The 27,934-nt window shown below is 37.6% G+C and overlaps 1 protein-coding gene across 2 annotated transcripts in view; it reads left to right on the forward strand.

Annotated features, from left to right (window-relative positions):
* The window catches only part of fbxl17 (F-box and leucine-rich repeat protein 17), a 970,397-nt gene that overhangs the window by 619,349 nt on the left and 323,114 nt on the right, over window positions 1-27,934 (forward strand). For both annotated transcript variants that reach the window (XM_039758877.1, XM_039758878.1), the window contains exon 8: window positions 10,553-10,629. In XM_039758877.1, coding sequence (XP_039614811.1) covers window positions 10,553-10,629 — 77 coding nt within the window. The remainder of the gene's footprint in view (window positions 1-10,552; window positions 10,630-27,934) is intronic.

Genomic DNA, 27,934 nt, shown 5'->3' on the forward strand with positions numbered 1-27,934 from the left:
ACAGGCATTCAGCTAAACTTCTAAAATTAAAATGTCAGTATACTGTAAATGCTCTCAAGTTTGAGAGATCAATGGGGTAAGTGACACAGTTGTAACCACTGCTTTGTCATCGGTCCTGGAATCCTCACCAAGTCTGTGTGGGATTTGCACGGTCTCAATCTGATTGTACACTTTCCCAGTACTCTGCCTTTAGGATGTAGGATGAAAAACATTCTTGTTAGGCTAATTGGTGACACTAAACTAGTCCAGGAAGGCCAAGTTAATTATGTGCGTGACTAGTCCCTGTGTTTGACCAGTGTCTTTTTCTAGAGGTACCAGTTTTGGACCCAGTGGCTCATGCTTGACTCTGTGTTTAAATCAGGTATGATTGAAAATGCTTGGATTTCCTAAAGCACAAAGGGACCTTCACACTTGTTATCACTGTTCTTTTATCAATATTGATATCTAAGAAAACCTTTGATGGCTATCTTTGCAAAAATAGCATTAGGTATTGTTGTATATTATGCAGATTTTTACCTGTGCATATTTAATTGCATTCTCCATCATGTAATTTTCTTTTTTTTTATATATTTTAATTTTATTGAATTTGTTTTTAATTAAATAACACTCCATACACATAACTCAAGTTTTACAAAAAGAAGAAAAAAGAAAAAGGTTCAAAATAAATCAACCCCCACACCTGAGAAAGAGAGCTAGGCCAGCAGTGTTAAACTTTATGCTAGTAAAGACAAATGAATAGATAAAATAATAAACAAACAGAGATAATTGGAGTAAAAGAGGGGTGAGACATCATGTCATTTTCTAAGACAGTTAATCCAGACCAGGGTCTCGGATGTGCTGAAGCCTATCCCAGCCCTTGCAAGATAGGAATAAGCCCTGGACAGGGCAAACCCACATACACACGTGGAGCAGTTTAGCATTGTTAATTCACCTAAATTGCATATCTTTAGACAGTGGGAGGAAACTGGAGCATCTGGAGGAACACCACGGAAACACGGGAAGACCATGCAAACTCCAAATAGGGAGGACCCAGGATGTGAACCCTAGTTTCTTTACACTCTCCAAGACTTTTGTTACCACTGCACCACTGTGTTGCCCTGCATTCTCTGTTTTCAGTTAAATATCCCATTTTCTGTATCAATTTTGGGCACAGAGCTGGTAAAACTAGCACTGTATGTTTTCACCAGCTTTGGCATTATCAACAGCTAATCACAAAGCTTCACAAAATGGCATGTTTGTTACCGTGGGAACTTACTTAATGGTGGCTGATTGGTTAGACGCATTATTTATGGAAAAGTAAAAAGTTCTTTCAAATAAGACAAATCCTAAGAAAAGACTTTATAGCAATACATCAAATATATGAACATGCAGTTGCAGCAATAAATACGGATAATGTCACACACTTTGAGAGATTTACTCTTACTTATGGACCACAAAATTTAAATAAACACACAGAATTATCAAAGTAAATGTGCTCATTTGGAATTCAAAGTTCAGTGTTTCCATTTTATAAGATTTGTAGCTTTTTTGCAGATTCCAAGGAGTGTGGGCTGGTTTTCCAGCAGTCCAGCCCTGAATTTATTACACCTTGTTTTATTTGTCCTTGTGAGTAACTTAAAGATGTGTGATCCAGAGGACTGCTTCTCTCCCAACACCCCCATGTATATTATGGAGTGTTAAAAACTCAGTCAATTTCAGGTCAGTGAGGCGAGATTGCATTGGACAGAGCGCATGAGAATGCATGAGACAAGTCAAATAATTTCAATAACTGCATACACTGTACTACATCATTTTTGAATGCTATTTATAATATGTGTGTCTATGTGTATGTACCATAATAGAAACTCTGGTCCACAACTCCCAACTCTGAACTGTGCAACGTAATCATCTTAGCCAGTCAAGCCAAAGGAGAATTCCATGAGCTCAAGGCTAATCAGGCTTCTGACTGTAAGGATGTCTCCTCAGTCCACTATCACTAGAAATCAGCTGCAGATTTCTTCCTTTAAAATTGCAAGTCTTTTTCAACTAAGGTAGTACTGCCTCCTATTAAGAACGATTACAGTGGCCATAGTTCACCTTGTCTGTATAACATAAAAGACTTAATAGCAGGTTTAATATTTTCAAAGACAGAGTCCTGACCACATGCTCCGAGATTGTCATTTCTGTGGACCCCTCGTAGATGTTTTAGGGTGCTGATACCTTGCCATTGAACTTGATTTGCAGCAAGCAGTACATACACAGTTTGCCACGCAGCTAGAATTCATTTTGTGCTGAGAAATGACACTGGAGACACTTAATCAAGGGTGTTGAAAAGCAGGGCGACTATTTTGATAAATGATGCACTTGTGAGTTTTGTGTTGATGTTGTGTTAATTGAATACTGCTGTGAACTTACCTTTGAATGTGAGATCAAAAGGGTTTTTTTTGTATAAATATAAAACCTTTTTTGCTTCATTTCTTGGTGCCTTTTCATTGTCTGTAGCTTTCAGTTTTAGTAAATGTGTCAATCTGAGTTAACAAACATTAACTGTGTTTTTCCATTATGTTTTCTAAACAGTTGCAAGCTGATTTAGAAGTTTTTGAGTGACCCTTGAACAAATATTAATGTAGCCTTCGCTAAGGACACCACTATTGCACTAGATTTAATTCCCACTATTAACATGAGCACAGGATGCAAAATAGATTTATTTAGTTCACAAAGTAAGGCAGTGGTAGGATTTTGAATTGTGACCTTTAAATATATAATCACGCATCCTAACTACTGGGCCACATTTCATTTTCAAACTGGTTTGCTGACAGAAGACATATACTGTATAGTACTGTTATTCTTGCTCTGTTTTATCTATAAAGGAAAAACATATTTAATGTTTCTTCTGTTATTCATTTATATGTGTTCCTTTTTGTAAACTGTAATATTGATTCAGCAACACCTAAATACAGGGGTCTGCCAACCAGCCACATCTCAGTCTGGCCTCAAGACCACTGTAGGTGAGCCTGTGGCCCTGAGGAAATCTGAATGTTGTTCTTTGTCATTACTTTAGTTGTGGTCTTTACTTTGTATATTTTAAAAGTAAAAGAAAAAAAATATCTCTCCATACTGAAATGAAATAAGATATCATATTTCCAAGACAAGAATTTATATTACTTTACATCTTGAATCTAGAACATTAGAAAATTAAGGGAAAAATTAAACCATATGATCATGGTTCATTTACAATGTGGTCTTACAACTCCTGCGATTTTCATGTTTGCTCTTTCAACAAAAAATTTCTACTGCATTGCTGACAAAATTGATGATATTATTCAGACTAGGAGAAACCTAGCTTTTTTTTTTTTTTTTTGCTGCTTCACGCAAAAGACATGTCATTCACTTAATTGGCATCTTTAAATTGGCTTATCCCTGATTGAGACGAGTTTGCCAATAGGATGGAAACTTATCATCTAATGTCATAATGCACTCAGTACAACCTGGTGCTTAATGCTCAGAAGATTGTGCAGATGGTAGTTGATTTCAGGAGGAGCCCACCCTCGCTGACCCGTATTACACTGTGTGATTCAACAGTAAATATTCTTTCCACTTCCCTGGGTACTGTTATCGCTCAGGATCTCAAGTGGGAGCTCGACATGCGAACACTCCCCAAGAAACCTCAACAGAGGATGTTTTTTCTACGCTAGCTGAAGAAGTTCAACCTTCCAGAGAAAATAATGATGCATTTCCGCACTGTTGGCATTGTGTCTCCTTTGTTGTGGTCAGATATGCTGCTGCTGCAGCCAAACATAAAGACAGACTGCAGTGTATCATGGTGAGTCTCTCCAGGACTTGTATGCCACCAAGACTGTTAGGCATGGAAGCAAGATCATAACCAATAATAGCTATCCTGGTCATGGACTCTTCAGGAGGCTTCCTTCTGGCAGAAGATGAGGTTCATTATGTTAAAAACCACACGCCGCAAGACAAAACTTTTTTTCTCCCTGCAGTACACCATATGAACAGGCATGGGTCTTGCTGAGTTGTCACAGGCATATTTATTCTTATGTTATTATTTATACAGTATGTACTAGCTGTGTAAGTCATTGCTGTAAAAAGCCCGGGGTCCTAGAAACTATTGAAATCGTCAGGAAAGAAAACTGAAACCAATTGATAGGAACTACTCTGGGCATCTCTCTCCTAGGAGGATTCATTTTGCTGACATGCTCGCCTCACTTGTGCATTAGCAGCAGGAGGAAAAGTAAAGGGGATACCGTTTAGTGGCTAAGTGACTTTGTCTTTCTTCTGAGGTTTCGTTTTGCTGACGTGCTGGCCTCGCTTGTGTTATTAGCGGCTAAGCGAATTTTCTCTTTCCTCTGAGGAAGAGCTCTTCCCCCGACTCCTCCTCTCACTTCTGGGCCGGACAGACACACGCACTTCCATTTTGTAGACGTTTATAGATAAGATTTGTGTGTGTGGCACCAGTTATATCAAGTTAAATTCCTAGTATTTGTAAGTGTGTATGGTCAATAAAGTTTTATTCATTTAAATTCAATGCAGTTCAACAAATGAATTGTATTGCTTTAGACATTTATTTGAAAGGTAAATACATTTTTGCGTACCTTTTTATTTTACTGTATTGCTTCATCCAGAAATCATTCTTTTTTAAATAAAAATGTTAACATCCACAATTTTACAAAGCATCTTGTTCGTTTGTACTTTGGCTCTTTAAAGGCTTCTGATATCACTGAACTCTAAAACTGCGTGTGCAGTGTTACTGCAGTCGCCAAGGCTTTACCTGTGATTTGAAATTTGCAGGGTAAGTGACCTAAATCACCATGTCCCTGATATCTTGATATCCTAAGCCCCTTTGGCCTGATATTGAGATACTGAGCTTGATTTAGTGTTCCTTTGTAGGATTTGCAGTGCCGTGAGCAATATTGGTCCTGACGCAGAGCTCATTCTGGTTTTATAAGTTGGCTTATGGAGTCTGTAGCAAGGTCTGGAGTTGGAATACAGGGTGAATTTCTTTTTGTAAGGGCAGCCAGCTTCGAAATAAGCAATCTTACCTCTAACAGAAAGAGGTTGGATGTCATTGTATGCTAATTTCACAGCTGTCACTGTTTGCTTATACTTTATACTGAAGGTTTTTGGCGGTTGGCTTTATCTGCATGATTGTGCTTGATCGATAACAGGAGTCAAATGGTATTCGTGTGGTGTATTTCACACACCAAGGACAGTTAGGTGTTGCATTTAGATGATCAGAAACCTTCATTACCGCACCTTGTTTGGTTCCCCTTACCTCAAAAGCAAGTCGCCTAGGCTTTAAAGCTGTGAGCTTTACCAATGAATGTTTGCTCTTAATTAGCTCTGCCCGGCCCTTGAGTGCATAGTAAACAGTAACAAGGTCTCCATGGACTGCTTTATTTATTTATTTTATGATAACACAATAGACAGATCTCCTCATTAGCTCTACTCACTTGTCACTGATGTTATATTTTCGTGTTTTTGTCAGCAAAGAAAAACAGACTGCAAATGTAGGTGCCAGTTTTCTGGTTTCTGTTATTCATAAGAGAATGGAAATGACTCGTAAGCATCCTTTAAAACTGAGGGTGGCTTTACATTTTTCTTTATGTTCAGCTTTAGGGTCTAATATGATTACATGATTATTTAAATCAACATGAATTGCTCAGGGTTGCCTGCATTCTTCCTAGTTCCATGTCTCAGACACGCTTGATCGTTTATTGGTCTCGCCATGTGTATGAAACATCCCATGGAGGATTTTGATGAAATGTGATATTGGTGCCCTCGGGGTAAAATTGGTCTACCACATTACATTGTCAGAGCGATAGGGGACAACGATAAAGAATGGGAGGGGGAGGTAAAGGAGGATAAAAGGCTTTAGTAAGCCAACAGCTAGTCAGCTGATCCAAATTAGATAAAATCCCATAATCAGACTGTCTTATTCTCGTGGTTGCTACTTTGTAAATCATACCACATGTGTTCATATGGTAAATTTAAAAGAAATCCAGAAGATCAGACAAATTGAACTCCTGGAGCCTTCTGGAACTTTTTTTCAAATATAATAGGTCTTATCTGATCCAGAACAGCAAAGGCATACACTCAATATGAAGCTACCGCACCAGCAAAAGGACAAATTGATGCAGAACTACGTTGCTAGTGTGGAGGCTTTCTTTCCCTTTTCATGCAAGCAAAAGTGAAGGTTATTTTCCACAGCTGCTGCACAACATCCAGCACACTGTAAATGGCTCATTTTCGGTTTTGATTGACCAGCAAAAATTGTTCCCTGCCATATAGCACTTATGGCATATCTCAGCTGTACGCAAGGCAGCTTATGACCTCCTTGCCAGCATGTTCATATGGAAAGGAGCATTATTAACTACTGTACATTGACAGCTACCCTTTGGGACAGTAATGGCATTAATCTAAAATCATTTTATGTCTAACTAAAGAAAACCTTATTTTCATAGAAACCTGCAGAATACTCTGATCTTGTGTTAAGAGTGTTACATAAAACTCGTTCTGCTTCTTTTCAGTTGTTCTAAAGGCCTATCTCAGAGTATATCTCATTTTTTTTTTTTTTTTAGCTTTGTTGCCTGGATAAAATATCTGCTTTTCTACCCTACAATTTTTGAAAACTGATAAAAATTTAAAGTCATTATATAAGCATGTCCTTAAATGCACTTACATTAAAAATGCCTTTTAAACTTGTTCACTTCTATCTATGAATTAATTAATGCTGCACTCCTCTTGTTTGCTCCTGGGTGTCTGAAGTGCTCTCTGTAGTTGGCTACACTTTTGAAAGACTTTCTGACATCACAAATTGGCAGATGATGATATTGTGCTCTCTGTAGACATGGACAGAGTAAACATGAATCATGGGTCAGTGTTTAATAGTAACTATTAATCTATATTTTGATTGCATCAAATTTAGTGATTGTGCTGAGCTAGTCATGAGCTGAAATTAAATATATATCTTATGGGTTGTTGGGCTGCTTTGGTAAAATTATGATTGTGCTGTCACCGTTGACTACTTTTTAGTTTCAGAACAGTTCCACATTTATACATAACCAGCTATGCTACCCGACTTTGCCCAGGAAATTTCATTAGACAATTGATCTTAGTTGTAGCACCATCTGTTAATTGAATATATCAGAAGTACAGTATAATTAAGTACTTTTGTGTATGCAATACTTGTAGTTTTTTTTTAATCTAATATTATTGGCAAGCAGTGTGGTGTAGTGGGTAAGAGTTTAGACTGAGGATTTCAAACCCTGAGGTTGTGGGTTCCAGCCCTGCTTCTGACACTGTGTGACTATGAGCAGTTTACCTTACCTGCCTGTACTCCAGTTGAAAACTCAAAAGAAATGAAACCAACTGTATCTCAAATGTTGTAAGTTGCTTTTGGCTTTTCATTGAATGAACTGAATGTTTTTACTTTTCTGGTGGTTTTCTCCAGTGGTTGAAGTGGAAGAAAATAACTGCCATTACTACGGTTTGGAGGCTTCTTAAACAGTCAAGGGCCTCCTTCTAAAGTCAGCAGATGTGAATGTACATCATCACATTTAGACTTCCGAATTGCACAAAAAGATAGCCAGGAGAGAACTGGGCAAAAGTGGACTTGAAGAAATAGTATTGGAGCTTAGTTGTTTTGCTCCAGCAGTGGTTCCTTCTGATTAAAAGAACTTGAAGGCATCTTTCTCTGAAGCATTCAGTTGAAGGGAGGCAGGTGTCTTAGTTGGCCTACGTGGAACAGAGAACTAAATACTGGTTAAGTGAGCTGGCTTTAAAGCCAGACATGACTTGTGTGCTATTGAGTGCAGCTGATCCCACACGGGAAAAACAGTTAAGCTGTTTGAAAGTATGTTTTCTCTGTGGCTTTTCCAGCCCCAGAGAAAGAAAGCATAATACACAATATGCAAAGAAATTTGGAGAGTGGGGTGTGGGGCATCCTCATCTAAAATAAGCAGACTTTGACAAATAATGCCAAAAGACATGATTAAATGCTTGGGACAGCCTCGCATATATTGTATCCTGACTACTAAAATTGCAATAATTGAACAGAGATATTCACAAGACTGAGTCCAAAACAGAACTAATCAAATACAAGAAAGATGGCGGCTTTAAAGGCCCAGTCAGGAAGTGACGTCATCTTTAAGGCCAGAACCGGAAGTGATGACGTCTGAACCGGAAGTGACATTATCTTTGGCGGGCCTGGTCCCGGAAGTGACGTCATCTCTGGGGCCAGACCCGGAAATTATATTATCAAGGGTGCTGGAACCTGGCTGGATTTTCTGGGAACGGTCTGCATGTAACTGTGGACAGTTTCAAAGGACGGTGCGGTTAGTCCACTTTTAAAGTCCATAGGTGGGAATGATTATTACAATGGAGTGCCTCGTAGGGGCACCTATTAAGTTTAAACTGATGCTTTCTCTCCAAAGTTCCAAAGACATCACTTCTGCCACTACACTCATTCCCTTCCTTTTTCCTTCTGACGAAGCAGCGCCAATGCTTACAGTCACAGTAGCAGTCACACTCCCGGGAGTTTTATAGCATGCTTGCTAACCATTGAGTTTTCTGTCTTTCTTGAGCCTAGCAGAACATTCTTCTTCCTTTTCATACCTGACTGTAGGCACCAAATGTGATTACATCTGGTCCAGGACACCTTTCTCCTCTTCAGTGTCCTGTCCAGCCCATTTGTTAGTACTGATGTCATTTGCTTCTGCTGCATCTTTTGTTTGCATAAAGCCCCTGTCAGCACAGTGCAGAACTTGAAAGTTAGCATAAAATTAATAAATATCGACAAATAAAAAAATGATTAACAAGCAAATGGGAAAAAAAAAAAACACGTGTTAGCTTTTTTTTCTATAACATTGAATTAAAAAATTAATTTTGATAAATTTTGATATATTGAAATTTCCTTTCTTAGTGGATACCTGCTGGTTTAAGTAGTGTTTTTATTGATGAGTGAGTGAGCAGATGAGTTAGTCCACTTTGCATTATATATAAGTTACGGGTAAAGCCCGAAATTTGGATAATCTTAGCATAACCTGGTTAAAGTTCACATTGTCCAAGGACCTGGGTAAAGCTGGAATAAAATATGACTTTCTAACTTTACCCGGGTAAACTTCAGATTACTCAACCTCAACTGGTTAAAGATGAATTTCGTATAACTTAACCTGTGGGTAGGTCGCGCTTTACCCGGATAAGGCCCGATTTTACCCAGGTAATGCTAGGTTTACCCAGGTCTTTTGGTTAATGAGTGTTAACTGAGTAATGCTAGGTTTACCTAACTTCTGGCTCTACCCATAATATATATAAATAGTTATGTAGCAATGTGTTGATTCTAATTTATCTGGCATGGACTTTTTAACCTAATTCAACCATAGTGGCTTTTCCCTGTCATTCCTCTGGGATTTGGGATTGGGATATTTGGTCATTTTTCCCCATCTTTAGTAATGGGTATAATTAACACAATGGCCCTCCTATAGACAGTACCTGTAATTGCAAGTCCTTTGGCATGAGTGGTCATGCACATACCGACACTAGCTTATAACAGTCCAGTTTACATTGACCAAAATGTTTATCTGGAAATACCCATGCAGACATTGACACCTTTATTCAAGGTGCCTTAAAATAATTGAGGTATAGTTGGTTACATTTCTTTTGTTTTTCTGATTAGAGCCTAAGCAGATGAAGTGACTTGCTCATGGGCACACAGTGTCAGTAACAGGATTTGAACTCACAGTCTCAGGGCTTGAGGTCCCAAGCCTTAGCCACTCCTGTGTGCCAGATTGAAACATACACATTCTGCACAGGCAGGATGGGCCAGGGTTGAAATTTGGGACCCTAGAGCTGTGGGACAGCAGTGCTGATCACTGAGCCACTGCATCTCCATCTGATTCGACAGGTAGCTCTGTAGATGTTAGAAAATGTCCACAAGCTATTTGATCAGTGAGTGACCCTAAATGTTCACATTTCAATGTGTGCCTGTGGGGAAAAAATAGAAGTGGTTTAGGAAAAAATAATCATATGTTCATCTGTCTCTTATAACAGGCCATGGCAGAACTGTTGAAAGAACAGAATTCCAGAAGTAGATTATAAACAAAACATAGCTTGGTGCTGGGGGCTTGTTGGTGTTGTCATAACTCTACCGATTACTGTGGCTGTGAACAGACAAGCCAGTTTCTGTGGTTAAATAATTATTTCCAGTTTCCTTCGTTATCACAAGTATGCCTCATTAATACAGACGGCTTATTTTCTTACATGAAAACCATTGCTGCTTCAAAGCAGACATATTTGGTGTGTTTTAAGGCTTTTTCATTCATTTATGGACCTTGGTGCCCTTCAGCCCCATTGTAAGCTACAGGAACACACATGTTTATATGGTGAATGATCCCAAATGTTCACATTTCAATGTGTGCCTGTGCTTGTGGTTCATGTGTGCTGTAGGAGACAGTTTCCCTTGGGAAACACAGAGAATCTCCACAAAAAAGTGATTGTAAAGCAAAATATAATTACATTTGTATTAAAAGATTTTATTTCCTCCTTTTTGTTTCACCAGATGTGTGGAATTTATAGCAAAAGAAGGCCGGAGTCTAAAAGAACTTTATTTAGTGTCTTGTAAGATTACGGACTATGGTAAGTAACTTAATTTATTTCTAAAAGAGAATAATGCAATTGAGAGTGATATGGATTACTTCAACTCATGAAGATAATGTAACTAATATAACTGATGATAAATGAACACAAGTGCTGCTGTATTTTACAATTAATTATTCATAATTGTATTCAGTGGTTTGCAGATGTACAATTATTTTTTACCACATTCTATATTTAACTTTTTAAATCAATTTGCAGAAAAAAGAAAAGAGTGGTTTGTTTTTGTTTACATTACTTATTCTACCTAGTTGTAAAGACAGTTATTTTTAATGTGCATAGCTCTTAATCCAGTTGTTTGCAAATTGGGATTTCTTTAATTTTCTTTTATTTTTTATGCTACCTGAGCAGTCAGGCACTGATTGTTCAATATGTTCTTTCTTATGGAGGTTGGACCATTTGGGTTTAATTTATAAGGATGGCACTGCTGTGGTGTCAGTAGAAATGGGTCCTTGCAGTACAGCTAGCTGTCCATTCCTAAATATCTGAATGTGCCCTTTTTCTTACTTTTTATGTCTGTCCTTTTGCCAGTTAGTAACACACATAAGGAAAAAGCATAATTGCTGACCTCTATATTGTATATGCTCCATTGAAAATACATAATAAAGCTCAGAGTGTTGATGTCCAGTTGTGAACTGTGAAGAAACACAAACCTGTAGGCCACTCTTTGCCCCAAGCTCCTCACTGGCAGCTATGCATGAGGGCCAAAGGCCTCTAGTAGGTGAGAGATGCACCTAAAGTGCTCTAATGCTCTGTGTCCTGGCCAACCTCCATTTCCTGCCTCTGCTTATGGTGTTTCTTTTATGCTGGCTTCTCTAGATGGTGCAGAACTGTCATTCTCATAGCATCAGTAAAACTGAATGAGTATTACATATTCTCCCCTTATATTTGTGGGTTGATTGGTACCAGTGAATATCAGGGAGTTTGCTAACTCTAACTTGTGCTGCTCATTTCTTTTATTATCAAATCTTCAGCAAGAATGACTCTTCTTACATTAAAAAGTCAGTATTTGGTTTATGTCTCTATTGCAAACTCTGTCATTTTGATTCTATTTATCATTCGCACACTCAGCACAACATGGAAACTGCGACATGTGGGTGACTTGGCTCTTTCAAAAATCTAAGGCTTTTAATAAACATTTGACACAGAATAATCAGTTCACTTCAGATTTATTTTTATTTGTAAAAAGTACAATAGTGAGAAGTCAAGCAAAATGACACCTTTTATTGGCTAACTAAAAAGATTACAATATGCAAGCTTTCGAGGCAACTCAGGCCCCTTCTTCAGGCAAGATGTAATACAGAAGCTGGAGTTCCCTGTGTTTCTTAAGATAATCTGACCTAACAGAAGCATGTAGATTGAGAATAACAGCGGACCCAGGATAGAGCCTTGTGGAACACCATATCGGATATCATGTGTCTTCGAGTTGTAATTCCCACAACTAACAAAAAATTTTCTCCCTGTCAGGTAGGATTCAAACCAATTTAAGACTGTGCCAGAGAGGCCCACCCATTGACTAAGGCGATTTCTAAGAATGTTGTGATCAATGGTGTCAAATGCAGCACTCAGATCTAAGAGGATGAGAACAGATAAATGGCCTCTGTCTGCATTTACCCGCAAGTCATTTACTACTTTAACAAGTGCAGTTTCTGTGCCGTGATTTGTTCTAAAACCCGACTGAAATTTATCAAGAATAGCATGTTTATTTAGGTGGTCATTTAACTGCATAATGACTGCCTTCTCCAGAACTTTACAACTTTACTTTGTGTTTAGATACACACTAAGACAAACAGCAACATTGCAAAACCTTTAAGTGAAACATCTTAAATGTAAAAACTGCAATATAACTCTTATGTGTTCTTTTCACTATACTAGTACCACCTGGTGTAGATTTTGCTGTGTAAGCTATATAAAATCACGACAGAGAATATAATGGGGAAAAAGTAGGAGCACTTTAGGAAAAAAAAATATGTTCATCTGTCTCTTGTAACAGGTCATGGCAGAACATAACTGTTGAAAGAACAGAATTCCAGAAGTAGATTATAAACAAAACATAGCTTGCTGCTGGGGGCTTGTTGGTGTTGTCATAACTCTACCGATTACTGTGGCTGTGAACAGACAAGCCAGTTTCTGTGGTTAAATAATTATTTGTAGTTTCCTTCATTATCATTATTATTATTTATTATGCCTCATTAATACAGACGGCCCATTTTCCTAAATGAAAACCATTGCTACTTCAAAACAGATATATTTGGTATGTTATAAGGCTTTTCCGTTCAGTTATGGACCTTGGTGCCCTTCAGCCCCATTGTAAACTACAGGAACAGGCATGAAATATTTAACATTTATAAAAAACATTATTTGAAAAAACAAGTATATACAACATTTCTGAAGAAATAACCTGACTTAAAAATAACAAACTGATCCTTTATCTGTCATTCTAACAGTAGCATCATAGGCTGTAGGAGTTCCTTTGAACACTTTAATAATTACAATATAAATTTGACCAATAATTATTAGGTATTTTTCTCATGTTTTAACATTTACTTGTATATTTATTCTAGGGGGTTTACCCCCTGCTCACTTCACTTGAACCCCCTTGGCCTGCAGTACACACCTGCCACTTTGTGTCTCTACTGCTCACTTTGTGAAAAGGGGGGCTAAACACACCCCAAAGAGACACTTTCGCTCCTCTGAAACCCCCTCTTAAACGGTGATACAATGAGAAACAAATAGTTGGTTTTTTTTTCCTCCTCTTTGCTCAATCAGCTGCTGGCTTGCTGCTGTGCCGCGTGATGTGCATATCGCACGACGCTTCAAACATTTAAAAGCCTGTACAGCAGCTGTCCTAATCTCTGTCTTTTATTTCCGGCCCCCAGGCATGGTTAAATCTCTTGGCACAAAGTCTCGTCTCGCAGGACGTGAGTTCTTGATATTTTTTGGTTTATAATTTAAAAACGGAATAAGAATCAGAAAATCTAACATCATCACATTAATTTCCGATAAATTCTGAAAAGAGTGATACCAAACATATACATGTGGGTTTTAAAATAAGCCCTATTTAAAGCATGACACAAAACGTGACATAAAAACTTCACATAAAATCGTTTCAATTTTTAGGCTTAGGATTTTATATATACAGTGGTACTTTGGTATACGTCCTTAATCCGTTCAAGATCCTTGGACTTATACCAAACAGGACTTATACCAAACAAATTTTTCCCATAAGAAATAATGGGAAAATGATTCATTCGTTCCCATGAAAAACAAATCGTATTGTTATTGGCATATTATACATTGATGGGGTTGTATAAAATAATTTAAACACTGCTTAATACTAAAATACATAAATACAAAAGCAATTAGATGAAATAAATGAAAATGACTTGTCCGATAACGAGTTTAATTTTACTGCACAACAGAGGAGAGCGTTACAGCTCTTCCAAAGGAGCCTCTTCAGGCGAATGTGAAGCACTGCCGTTCTTCTTCTTCTGGCAGTCTTCAATCCAAATCCCTAAAGCAGATTCCATCCAGACTACTGCCTTATTACATCCACTTACAACTCGTTTTGCACCCTGGTTAAAAGGACACTGCGGCCGTAGATCTTATATTCCTTTCCTACTTTTAAATAAAAAGAATCGTAGCCTTCAACAAATCCAAAACGTTTACCTTTTCGGCAATCATTAACATCTTCTGTTTGCACTTGGGCACGGCCCCTGAAGCAGTAGCAGGATTAGATCGTTTTGGAGCCATAATGAAGGGCTTGACTATGCACAAAGATAAACACAAAAGAGCACAAAAGTTAACTCTTTACACAGCGAAACACGTTGATGCTGAATGAGCGAGACAAGACTTCCTAGTTAACACTGCACTCAGCACGCAGGAACTTAACTGCGTGCTCTGATTGGTTAGCTTCTCAGTCAGGAGAACTTAACTGCGTGCTCTGATTGGTTAGCTTCTCAGTCATCCGCCAATAGCATCCCTTGTATGAAGTCAACTGGGCAAACCAACTGAGGAAGCATGTACAGGAAGTAAAGAGACACATTGTCCACAGAACCCTTGAAGCAGCGAAAAATCCGCCTTATACAGTATATTTAGTTATGCTTTCATATAAAATCCACGATAGAGTGAAGCTGCAAAAGTCGAAGCGCGATATAGTGAGGGATTACTGTACAGGTTAAAACTTTTTTTTTTTGAAGGCGCGCGCCCGGTATACCACACATGTTGTTCTAGCACACGAGTCGTATTCCAAACAAAGGTCGTATACCAAACAAAATATTTCGCCTCGAAACAGGACGTATACCAAGTTGGACTTATTCCAAAGCAGATGTATACCGAGGTACCACTGTATACTGTATATTTCCCTTTGGGATTAATAAAGTATTTATCTAATATATATATATATATATATATATAATATATATATATATATAATATAGAGAGAGAGATTAACCGTTTTTCTGCATGGATGTGTTAATAATGCATATAAAGCAAAGAGGAGGTAATCAGCCTAACTGGATGTTAACCTGTTTTCCTTGGCTACAGTTTCTTTTATCTGAACTGATTTCACTTTTCTTGATATCAAGCCCTTTTCAAGCTCCTCTCTTAAAGGCAACTTTACTATTTGGTATAATTCTGTCCTTCTAATGAATTTCTCTGCTGCTGTATTGCAGTGCTGCTTTCACCTTGTAACGGTTCATATGTGTTATGCTGCTGTATACAGTAGCACATCACTGACATGAATTTAACTTACATTACACAAATGAAACTTTATACTGGTAACCAGATGTTAAAAAGAAGTAAAGAAAGAAAATTTTAATTATTGTTTCATGATAAGCCATTTTGTTTCTTTGTATGGATCCTAAAGGAGTGAGATGGATGCCTCTTGTGCTCATACACTGCAAAAAACGAAATCTAAGCAAGTGAAAAGTACTTATATCATGACATTAAATCTTTTTTTCCTTATTGTAAGAATTATTGACTTGTCACAAAACTTGTATTTACAATTATTTAGCATGTTTTGAGAAATCTTGTCAAGTAAATTTTGTTTACCCCATTGGCAGATTTGTTTTGCTAAATAAAAGCAAAACAACTCTCATTTAAAGTTTTTTTGTCTAGTTTTTGCATATGCATTTTTTGCAGTGTATTCCTTCATACTCAATAGTGCCAAGAGAAAGAAGCCAGGCATTCCTCCCATAAGCTCACTTCATCTTCACCACAACAGTGACATAAAAGAATGCAAAATAGGGAAGCACACTCATTCTTTACATTTGCTCCATCTGTAGTGTATAATGGTTCAAGGAAGACTTGTACAAGCACCTAATATTCTTATGCTCCTTCACAATCATGCAAGCAAGTGGTTTTGCAATAAAAAGGCAAGACTTGCTCCTCACAAGAAGCCAGGTATTTTTCGTGAATACTTCTTCTCCATGTCACCCACTATAGTATGTGAAGAACCTACATATGCTCCTTCTTTATTATTGCTATGTCTTAGCTGTGCCTGTATGTTCACATGTATGCAAATATCTTCTGATTGGTTTAAGTAATACTTTGTATTGGACTTCTACAAGGTGCTATGTCTTTCCGTGTTTTCCGTGTTCTACTATATTCTACAATGCTTGATCAATAGTGAATATATAATGAAAGGCCTTTTCTTGTCTCTAAGGAATAATATGTTTAGCTGTGTTTTCACAGGTTACTCAGATTTTCATTTACTCTTTTTGTGTTATTAACCCTTTTTATGTGGTAAACTCCACAGCAGGGTTTTCATTGTTCCGCTTTCATGCTGTTTGCATGTTCCATACATATTACACGTGAAATCACTTTTGGATCAGCAGTCACTAAAACATGTGAATATCGTCATGCAACACTGTTCCTGGAAATACTTGTCCCTTGAACCATGGATATACAGTCCTTGACTCTTTGAAAGGAACCTGGTGCATAAACGTAATCCACCGATCTCTTCTTTCTTGTGAAAGTTTCAGCAGCGTCTTTTTTTTTTTTTTTTTAAGAGAAATTGTCAAAATGTTTGGAAATATATGTTACATCTGGTAAAGTGGAAACATGTTCTGGCAGCCTTTCACATAAACAGGTGCTAGCTGAAAACTTTTTCTGTGTCAGCAGAAGACAAAGCACTAACAATTCTCATCCCTTGACCCTGCACTTTGAAAATGTTATATTTTTGTTTAAAGTCCTCAAAGTGGTACATCACACCAACCATCTACATGCCTCCCTTTTAGAAGTATATGTGCACCTTTCTTGACAACTGCAGTGTCTGTCCCCATTGTTACAGTTTGATGGAAAAGTATGGTGACATTTTGTTTCAGGCTGCTTGTATTTCCTGTCACTTCAGTTAAATATGAATTTCTGTTCTTGTCCTGTCCATTCAGCCACTTACATCTCATATAAGTCTTGATAATGTGTACATTTAAGGTTTCTGGAGGCAATATATTATCTCCTAGTATGCCCACTTCCCCTGTCTTTCTTCTGTACAATCTCATTTGCTTTAATTTTGCATTCATATGGCTGACATTTTGATGGATATTTCAGATCATTGTATTGCTGCAGGACACAGCAGTGATCAATAAGTCACACAGATAATTCCTGCAATTAATTGCACTGGATGATGTCAGATTTGATAGATCACTGCAGAAAACTGAAAATGGACTTGCATTAAAATGCCATGAAAATGAATATTGGTTAAGTTCAAATTCTTTATATACTGGTTACAAGTTATTGCACATATATTACTAAATTCAACCATACAATGAAAGGGATTTGACTGATAATATTTTAGAAAGCCTAAATCATTAATATCATGTGTACTTTAGATGGATAAAGCAACTGTCAATGTGGAAAAATGAATTGATGCAATGTTTATCTTTTTAATGAAATTAACAAAAATAAACATTCTTTAAATTCCAGAATCAGTTCGAGCAGATCCTCACAACATTTTCTATCAGTCAAAGGTTTTAGAACACCTCAGTTTTTCCAGTTTTTCTTAGAATGTTAGCAGTTGAATTGCAATGAATGACCTAAAATGGTGAAAAGGTAAGCTGTAAACTGCCGTAGGTTTAAATTTTAAGTTTAGGTTAGCAAAAACTGCAAAAACAAAATATCAGAATATTACAAACTAGCCAACCCACGGCGTACCATACACCGCATAATCAGGTCAGTTTTTTAATGATTTTTAAGCACAGGGAGAAAATTAACATTTGAAAAATCGGTAATATAATAAATCAGCAAGAAAAGCAACATTGCAACAATGCACGGAACGAACCAACACACAATCGTCCGTGACTGCAAACTGGCGGACCGCCATCGTTCATATGCCCACCTCCAACTCGTCACTTCAGTCTTTGTCGTCTTTGCACAGTCCAGATGCACCTGTGACTCACGTAGACTTTCTGTGTTCCTGCAGGAGCATCTAAGAAGACGCATGTTTGTCGCGGATGCGAATTGCTGTATGTAGCGTGTAAAACAGTTTGCTATAGTGCACGCGGTCGTGCGTCGTAATCGAAAACTCGATTTTTAAAGACTGCTTACTTCATTGTGTTTTAACCTCAGTTGTAAAGGATTGTTTTAAGGATCCCATGAGATACTCCTCGCAAACCGTTTTACACGCTGCATATGGCGAATCACCTCCGGCGTGGCCCCTTCCTGCGTGCGCCATAGGTGTCTTACTTGTTGGCGGCTTAGTGAATCCACGCCCCTTCCGGTGTGCTTTCCATGGGTGTCTTGCCTTAGTGAATTATATATATAGATGGGCCTTCTTCAGGGAACAACTAATAGGTTACAACCTACAGATGTTATGCAGCAATTAAAGTAAATTAAGCTTTGCAAGTGTCACAACTTCTGTTGATTACTTGGCACAGTTGGAACAGACTGTCTTACTGCACCCTCTGAATTACTGCTTGAACAATATTCCAGTGATAATAGCAAGAAATTGGCAAATAACAAATGAAATGAGAGAGAGCATTATTACCCTTAGAAGTGTACGCCTTTTATTTAGAGAAACTGCAAAAAACTCAAACTGGCAGTGAGTACAGTGTCCTACACAATCCAAAGGAAATGAAATACTGGATGAAACTCTGATAGAAGAGATCTGACAGACCCAAAGTCACAACCAAGTTTAGGGTCACCAGCTTGTATGATAGGTGTCTCACAGTGTATGGGTAGTGTATCAAACAAACTTCTTATTTCTCTATAATAATCAGGTATGGGCCTTTGGGTGTCTTCTTTTCACCCTCTAAAGCAATCACTACTGCATTGCTGGCCATAAAAATTGAAACACTAGAAAAAAACACATCATATTGGTCCAAAACTTACAAAAAGGGGATAGATCATGGTAGAGTGTGACACTCCACTACCCACTGATTTGTGTGAGTTATGCCCCTTGGATGTTTTCATGTGTACATAAAAGACACACTCAAAGAAAACTCATTGAGTGTCTGCTGGCAGTTATCGTCCTCTTAGGGACAAAATGTGCCCCGGTGATGAAGATGACAGCCATACATACTAACTCTCAGACTTTAAGTGAGGTAGAACTGTTGGAATGTGAAGCAGAGGCAAGGTATCCTTCCAGAATAGCAGATGGAATGCATTCATTGTATTAAGAGTATTACATCAATGCGTAGAGGAGTGAAGTGATGGTCCTGGAGCAACCCGATTCACAAATAAACAGGAGAACAGACATCTTGTGTGCATGACACTGATGCATCAAACAGCCATATTACAATAATGAAACAAATAGCCTTTTGCCAAACATGTCTGTGAATTGGAAGTGTGCATGAGCATGGATTGATGGATGAACATGGTATTTTATTGTAGCATTTTGTAGCACACGGCAGTTGGATAGGCTGAAATTCAAACTCAGATTAATTTGTATGGCTAAAAACAGTTATTGTAGCCATAATGGGGTTGCCCATCCAACCAGGATTTATAGGCTTTTTTCTTGATGTTCATCCATTTGAGTCCCTCACAGCCACTCCTGGAGAGGTAACCTTTTAGTCCACCAATAGCCTGTAAAAATGTGGTCCCTCTAAGAGACTGCCCAATTTGCAAGGTTAGGGTTCCCCTTTTAAATCACACAGTGTAGGCGGAGTTCCTTTTTTGTTTGTGAAGTGAAATTCCAACTCTTCATCAAACACCATTATTCACCTTGGTCCCTGGCAACTGAAAGAGTTAGGACCTTCAGTGATTTTTCTTGACCTCATCTATCAATCAATCAACATTTATTTATATAGCACATATTCATACAAAAAAATGTAGCTCAAAGTGCTTTACAAAATGAATAGAAAAATAGAAGACACAATAAAAATAAACATAAGTCAACATTAATTAACATAGAATAAGTAAGGTCCGATGGCCAGGGTGGACAGAAAAAACAAAAAAAAAACTCCAAAAGCTGGAGAAAAAAAATAAAATCTGTAGGGGTTCCAGACCACGAGACCGCCCAGTCCCCTCTGGGCAATCTACCTAACATAAATCAAACAGTCCTCTTTGTATTTAGGGTTTTCATGGAAGGACCTGATGATGATGGTCACGTAGATCTATACTGTTTCTATCCACCTGGCATTGCCGGTTGGGTGTCTTCTTAAGCCCATCTGAATCTTTCCTGAGAAAAGAGAGTATGACACTCTAGGATATCTGAATTTTCTTACCTGATCACTCTAAAATTCCATATTCTCCAAGCTTGGATGTCACCAGGAAAAGTGAACTGTGGCAATTTTAGTTATTTAATTTATCATTATTTAATATTAAACTCTGCAGGTTATGCCTAAAAAATTAAACTGCACGGAGTTAACTACTGTATGCCTGCTTTGTACACATAGCATAGTTATCTCTTATTTTCATATTACTTAAAAAAATTATTTCTTTTTTGCAAAGAGTGCTTTAAAATGAACTGCATAAATTAATTTAACGTAAGGTCTTTTCTGGAAGTACATTTTTTACCATATTACTTTACAACATGGCTCATTTTGCTCTGCTGATTAATTTCGGTGAGAAGTAACTTGTTTTTCATGCTGTTCTTAGCAACAAATTTCAATTTGCTCTTTTGATTAATTTGTTGTTGACGGTGTTTTTTTTAGCTACTGGATTAGAGAAAGATATTTCTTGTGGAGTGCTGAACAGAAGCTTTTCAAATACATGAACCTTTTAGAGTAGGTATAATACTGCATACTGTGGCAACATCGGGAAAGGCCATGTTTCCTTAGCTGGCAATAAATATTTACTTCAGGGCTTTGCCATCCCATGTAAAAAGGTGAAACATTATTCAACTCCATTCATAAAACGTTTAAGCCTTGGCAACTTTCACACCGCCTAACCTAAGACATATCTTGTTTGTACACTCACACATATAGTGAGACTAAATTGTGATACCATTTGTAAGAGCCAATCTTAGAAAGTTAAATTTTTTAGTTAAACTCGTATTAATGTTTGCTTAATTTGAATAGAATATAAATGTCTTCCATGGTAATAGACAATGGGTATGGTCTTTCCCCCCTATAAGTTAGTAAGAGAGAGAACTTTTCTTGCTATAATTGAGATACAGTGTGATGATTGTGTCAGTTGTGTTTAGAACAAGTCCCAGTGCACAGGGACTTGAAAGACCCATTTTCAACTCAGAGATGGGATAGGCATACAGTTTTCTGAACATCGTTTAGAAATGGTTCAGAAACGTTAAGTAATTAGTAAAGATTTGAAATGTAACAAATTTAAGCTTTGAAAAGAACTTTTCTTAACAAGAATTTTTCCTTTTTTCTGTTTTAATTTTCTTTTTTGTGTGAACTGTTTTACTTTGAATTTTAACTAAAACTTAAAAACAAAGCTATTTTGCTTGTGGAATCAGTTCAGCGCTTCAGGCTTTTGTTGAATCCCATTCTTAAGTTAGAGCTGCTGAACTTTGACAATTTTGGAAAAACACAGCTACACCACTCTCTATGAAGGTTTGTTTTTTGTCTTGAAAGAAGCCTACCTGTGTTCTTTTCACTGTGGACATGAGCACCTTTACTGTTTTTAAAACTCATAAATTTGTAAACCAAGATTTATCTTTTCTGGGTAATTAACTCTTTCAGGGCTGATGTCGACTTTTGTCAAAAAGAGGAGTTGATGATAATAGTCAACTGTAAACTCTGACAAAACCAATTGTTATGTTTTAGTTGGAGTCTTGTTGATAGAAAGAAAGTTAGCTTTGTTGGTTTTGACCGAGCTTTTCTGCACTCCCATGAGTAACAAGGCACAAACAATGACAAAAATGGCCCTGACACCTGGTGAGAGATCAAAGCAGATGTATAAAGCAGAATATTCTAGGGATGACGTTTTGCCTATTCTCTCTGAACTGGACTATGACTTGTTGGACTCCAATTTTTCAGCTGATTAGTCCCCAGCTATTCGTGGTGCTGAACAGGTTCAAATACCTGACATGACTATGGCGCTGTTACCCTGGCAGGACTGCCACTTAACAATGATAAGAGGTAGAAACCAGATTGCAATGCACTGTGACAGTGACTGCTGCTGCTGCTCCAGCCACGTGAAGACAGCCTGGCAGCAAGCCTTCCACACATTCTTGGCTAACTGACAACCACAGCATGCAACAACAGACATTTTATGTTGATTTCTGTGTGAAGTCATTGCTTTTCAGAAAACTGTTTTTTGGAAAAAAATATTCAGCCCTCAAAGAGTTAAAGACATATTATTATTAGACTGATTACATCACTTTAATTCTTGCTCTGTCTAGCCTACAACAAACCTTTGTTACCTCTGATGCACTCATGGCTGTCTGCTGGTAAAGCAGGGAGCAACTTGTGAGGACAGAGGATAATAAAAATCAATGCATTGGATCATTGAAGTGGCAAGCAACCTTGTTTAAAAATTAGTTCAGATGTGTTTTTCTGGAAGCTAGAAGTTGTAGACGCATGCTCCAGGTAAGGAAGATCAAATATCATAAACGTAAAAAGAAAGCAGTAGTGGTACACTCTCAAAAGTTAAGGTGCCAGAGGGGTGCTTCATAGTGATGCCACAGAGGAACCATTTTTGATTCCCAAAAGACCCATCACATGAAGGTTTCAGAAAGAACCTTTATTTATTTAGATCAATAATAGGCTCTATACAGTGAACAACCATGAATGTATGGTAGCAGATTTGAGAAATACCAATGGGTCATGAATTTGAAATGACTCGTGCTGCATACGTCCAGTAACACAGGCTAAGTCCAGGTTTCTGTTAGTGTCCTATAGACTGCATTAAAGATTTTGTTTTTGTTTCTACATGTTAGGAAGTTCTTCAAAGCACAATGAACCAACTTCATATGCAAAGAACCTATCTGAAAATGAAATGGTGCTTTGGGAAGCAATGGAGGTTGGAGGAACCACACAGCCCAGTAAAGAACCATAAAATGCCTGTAAAGAACCATTATTACAGTAGTAGTCGTAAGCATTGACATTTACACAAAATACAATGAAATTCTTGCTTGCATGGCTGACCAGTATGCCACTTACAGCACCATGATAAGCAAGAATGAACCATGAGAAGTATTGCATCATGTTTTCCTTAATGTACTGTACTCCATAAAAATGAACAAACTTCCTGAATGAAACATTACCAAAAGCTTTTCAACCTCCACTTGTGGCTCTGCAAAGCAGCAGAAAAGAATGTGGCCAGTGGTATAATAAAAAATGGGGTAGACATTGCTGATTAGGACAAATCTTATTTTTTGGAATCATGTTTAATTTGTAAGAGCATCACCAAATCAGTTACAAATTCGAGCTTAAGTAAATAATGGACATGAGTTTGTTTAAATACTGGCAGTTAAGATAGAATGGCCAAATGGCCAAACTGGGGGGAGTGGCCACAGTGTGTGGGTGTGGCCAAATGCATGCCATTATAGCATGAGTAAGGATGGCACCAGGCAGTCTGACAGTTTCTGAGGATTTATTTCCAAAATAATAAAAGAAATGTTTAGGTTTTCCTAACATATTAATTTGATGCTGGGCTTTTGTTAAATTACGTATTAGAAAAGTAGAAAATATATACTATGGAGGCATGCAGCAAAGCTATTTTTCAATTAAAATAGGAAAAATAGCTCATAAGCTGTAGTTAGAGTTGGATCTCATGTTTTACACACCATATGGTGGAAGGCCTATGCAATTTAACCTTCATGTGTTGTCAACATATGTAATTTGTTTGTATGTTAGTCACTTAAGACATGGGGTATCTAGTATTCGTACAGAATGTTAGTGTTTTTTCTTTGGCTATATTTGAGACCTTTCAAGACAAAGAAATATTCAGAAAATATTTTCTCTAGTGTTTTATCGATGACAAGAATTTTATTTGTAGTTTCCTATTTCCTGTTTCAGTGACATTAAATTATTGGTGTACTGTGCTTTATTAAACAAAACAGAAAAGAATGTAATGTATTTCACTTATCCTTATCAGAATTGAGTATGCACTGGTTTAACATTATTCAGTGTCATAATTATACATCTTATGTCTGCCTGTCTGAAACCCTCTACATGTATAGTGTTTTTCCTGACATCATTCGTGAGAACACGCCATTTGGCACCCTAATGGACCCTTACTCTTTGCTGACTACCACAAGTACCAGATTTCTGCAAGAGTTTCACAATGGCCATTGTTAAAAGAAAAAAAAAACAAGCCAAGCACTGACTGTGGCCAATGATACGATAGAAGCTGACAATCAACTAATGCATATTGTCTGTACTAAGCACAAAGCTAAAAGCCCACAAACAAGATGTACCTCAGCATTGTGACACAATTGGCTTTTTTTTTTTTAAGTTGCTTTGAATTATAAAGCTCAGTTGTCCTTAAAATTCTTTTGGCTTCTGGCAAAGTTCAAAAGTAGTTTGTTTATTTTATCCATTTGGTTTAGAATTGCATGTACACTTTTCATAGTTGAACAATCAACTAAATAATGAGAACACCACCAAACATGTGGCTTATCCATCCTAGGGTTATTGCAGATGAAAATTGGGTGGGGTGGCAACTGCAATAACAAAAACTGTCGATCAACACAGTAATAGCATAACAAAGTAAAATAACAATAACAAGGAGCTGTTCTGCTACTAAATAGAGATATTAAACTAAGCTCCAAAAATATACCAACATCTTTGCAGTAACACAGATTAAAAGTAGAATAGAATGTGCCCACTGATTTCACTGAGCCTGGCATTGTGACAGTTGACTGCCATGGTTAGCATATTTTTTTAGCTTGTTTTGAACTTTGTGTTACTCGTTCTACATGGATTTCGAACTCAGCTGGGAGAGTGAATAAGAGCTTGTCCTCCAGATTCTTTTTTGTATAATATGCTGTTTCCTAATTATAATAAAAGCCTTTACTTTAGTTCTTATCTTTTCTAAAAAATCATCAGACTCTATCCATATCATATTCTACAATCCTTTATCTTTTTTTGGGCAGCCTACAAGACTGGCACAAATAACTTAAATTCACTGAATCTTCTGATTTCATGGACCTCTGCCTCAGGCCAAGCCAAGCTTCCTCTCTTCTCAGAGATGAAAGCACCTGCCACTATAGCTGTGCTCTTCATAAACCTAGGACATATTTCTTGTTATCTCTCTGTGAAATGCCAAGTCAGAGTTGTTGTTGTGCATACTGTGAATGAATATGGACACAAATTGAGGTGCAGTCTGTCTGTAGAGACAATCCTTTTTAGAAATCTGCCTAAACTGCCTGGACAATTGGCTCATCAGCTTTCTCTGAGCACAGTGTGAAGGCCCTGACTAGTAAAACAACTTGCCTGGGGACATTTTGGTACTGGAGACTCCAATTTTGACAGTTACCCACTACAAGCATGAGACCAAAAGTCTACAAATACAATGTATTTTCTTTTCTTTTTTTTTAGGTAAACTAGTAGAAGAGATCTATTTTTTCCTTAATAAGTAGAAAAGAAGACCATAAATGAATGTTCAAATAAACAAGGATCATTTGGGCCAAATAAAGCTCACAAGTTCTAATTATAGTTCTAGCCACTCATTTATGTTATTTATACTATATATATATATATATATATATATATATATATATATATATATATATATATACAGTGTATATATGTGTGTATATATATATACATACATACATACTAGGGGGTTCGCCAACTTCTCACTTTGCTCACCAACCCCCCCAGCCTGCACTACGTGCCAGCCACTTCACATCTCTGCTACTCGCTTTGTGAAGAGAAGGGCTGAACGCACCTCAGGGAGACACGGTCGCTCCTCCGAAACCCCCTCTTAAATGGTGATACAATGCGAAACAAATACAGTTTTTTTTTTTTTCTTTGCTTAATCAGCTGCTGGCTTGCTGCTGCTGCTGTGCCGCGTGATCTGCATCTCGCACGGCGCTTCAAACATTTAAAAGCCTGTACAGCAGCTCTCCTACTCTTTGTGGTTAAATCTCTTGGCACAAAGTTCTTGATATTTTTTAGATTATAATTTTAAAACGGAATAAGAATCTGAAAATATAACAACATCACATTAAAGTTCAATACATTCTGAAAAGAATGACACCAAATATATATATGTAGGTTTTAAAATAAACCCGATTTAAAGTGTGACAAAAAAGGTCACATAAAATCGTTGCACTTTTAGGCTTAGGATCAAAGAAGCTGTGAAACCTTTGTAGTTTTCTAAATTTCTGCATTATTTACTCATACAATGGTGGCCTTATATATATATATATATATATATATATATATATATATATATATATATATATATATACTGTGTGTGTGTATGTATATATATATTGTAAAAGAGCGAGGAGAAGACAACAAAAAGGTTTGGGGTTTTCTGGCCCCGTATATTGTCTACAATCCACAATATAATTTCAAAAGAAAGGTCAAAATATAAACAAAAACTGTTCATATGCGCGACGGCGTATCATGGCGTCGGCGGCCATTTTATTAGGGAGGAGCCGGAAGTGGAGGGATGCTGGGAATGACCGTGAGGGAGGATGGGATTGATGACGTCAGGACAAGATGGCGGAGGAAGGGCGGAAGTACCGTACTGCAGTCAAAACCCAGCTTATGGTGGCGGAGGGTCCTTTTTCCTGTGAGGAAGCAGAGGGAGAAAGTTAGTACCCCACCATTCCCTGCCGGCGAATGTGTTCCCAGGTGCGTTCAAATCCGTCCGCGGTCTCCTACTTGCGCGTGCGTGACAATATATATATATATATATATATATATATATATATATATATATATATATATATATACTAGCAAATACCCGTTTCATGGCTAAGTACTGCCTTAAAATTTTTATTAAGAAGAAAATTAAACCTTTTTAAACTGAGGGAAAATATACCAATAATTATTTGTTAAGGATCTCTTTGTATACCACATTGTGAGTTCGGCCTTCCGGTTCTAATATGACCAAGCTGTGCGCTGAGCTTAATCTTGAGCATGCAACATACAGTTGGCCATATGAACAGTAATCTTGTTTCAAATCTCATAGCTTGGATTGCTGCTGTCATAATCGGTTTGAGTTTCATGGTTTGTTTCAATGACAACAGTATATGCAGGACATGTGTTGAAGAGACATTCGGCATCTGTCAAGCGTTGTAAGCATACAACCGTTTTCTTCGATAACTTCACATCCAGCTTTTGATAGTTTAAACATTCATAAACATCAAAGTGTCCACTACTGAAATCGTCACCTGTGAGTCTAAGATGTTTAAGAAGCACTGGCAGTTGTCGAAAGGTGTAAAATATTTGGTCATTTCGGTACACTTGAAAGCGACAACCGAACAATTCAGCGGCAGCCATCAACTCACATGCAGAACCATAGGTGAAGGGCTTAAGCATTTCACTCTTATAGTGTTCCTGTGCAGTATAATTATCTCCTGTACCATCATCAGTCCACACCTTGAACCTGTCCCAGTCATTCAATACATAAGACACAATGTTCCTCCGGATATCAAGAGTGAGCCTGATATGGCCGTGCAATATGTAACACACAGAATGGAAAAGGTAGGTGCCATCTCCGGGCATGGAAAACACTCGGTAAGTGACAGTTCTTTGATCGATGGTGATTACCTCGATAGACTTGTTAATGGGGGTACGGTTGGAATGATAAAGGAAATGGGTACCTGAACAATATAAAGTAAGTCTAAAATACCTAAACAATAACTATAATCGTAATAAATGAACAATAGAACAACGGAGAAGCCGTGGATTAAATAAAAAGGCTGTAGTTATCAGCAGGGAGACGTGAATCCCGTGGCGAAGCAAGGAAGGGAATGTAGAGACCA

Source organism: Polypterus senegalus, chromosome 7 (genome assembly GCF_016835505.1).
Source record: "Polypterus senegalus isolate Bchr_013 chromosome 7, ASM1683550v1, whole genome shotgun sequence".
Taxonomy (NCBI): Eukaryota; Metazoa; Chordata; class Cladistia; order Polypteriformes; family Polypteridae; genus Polypterus; species Polypterus senegalus.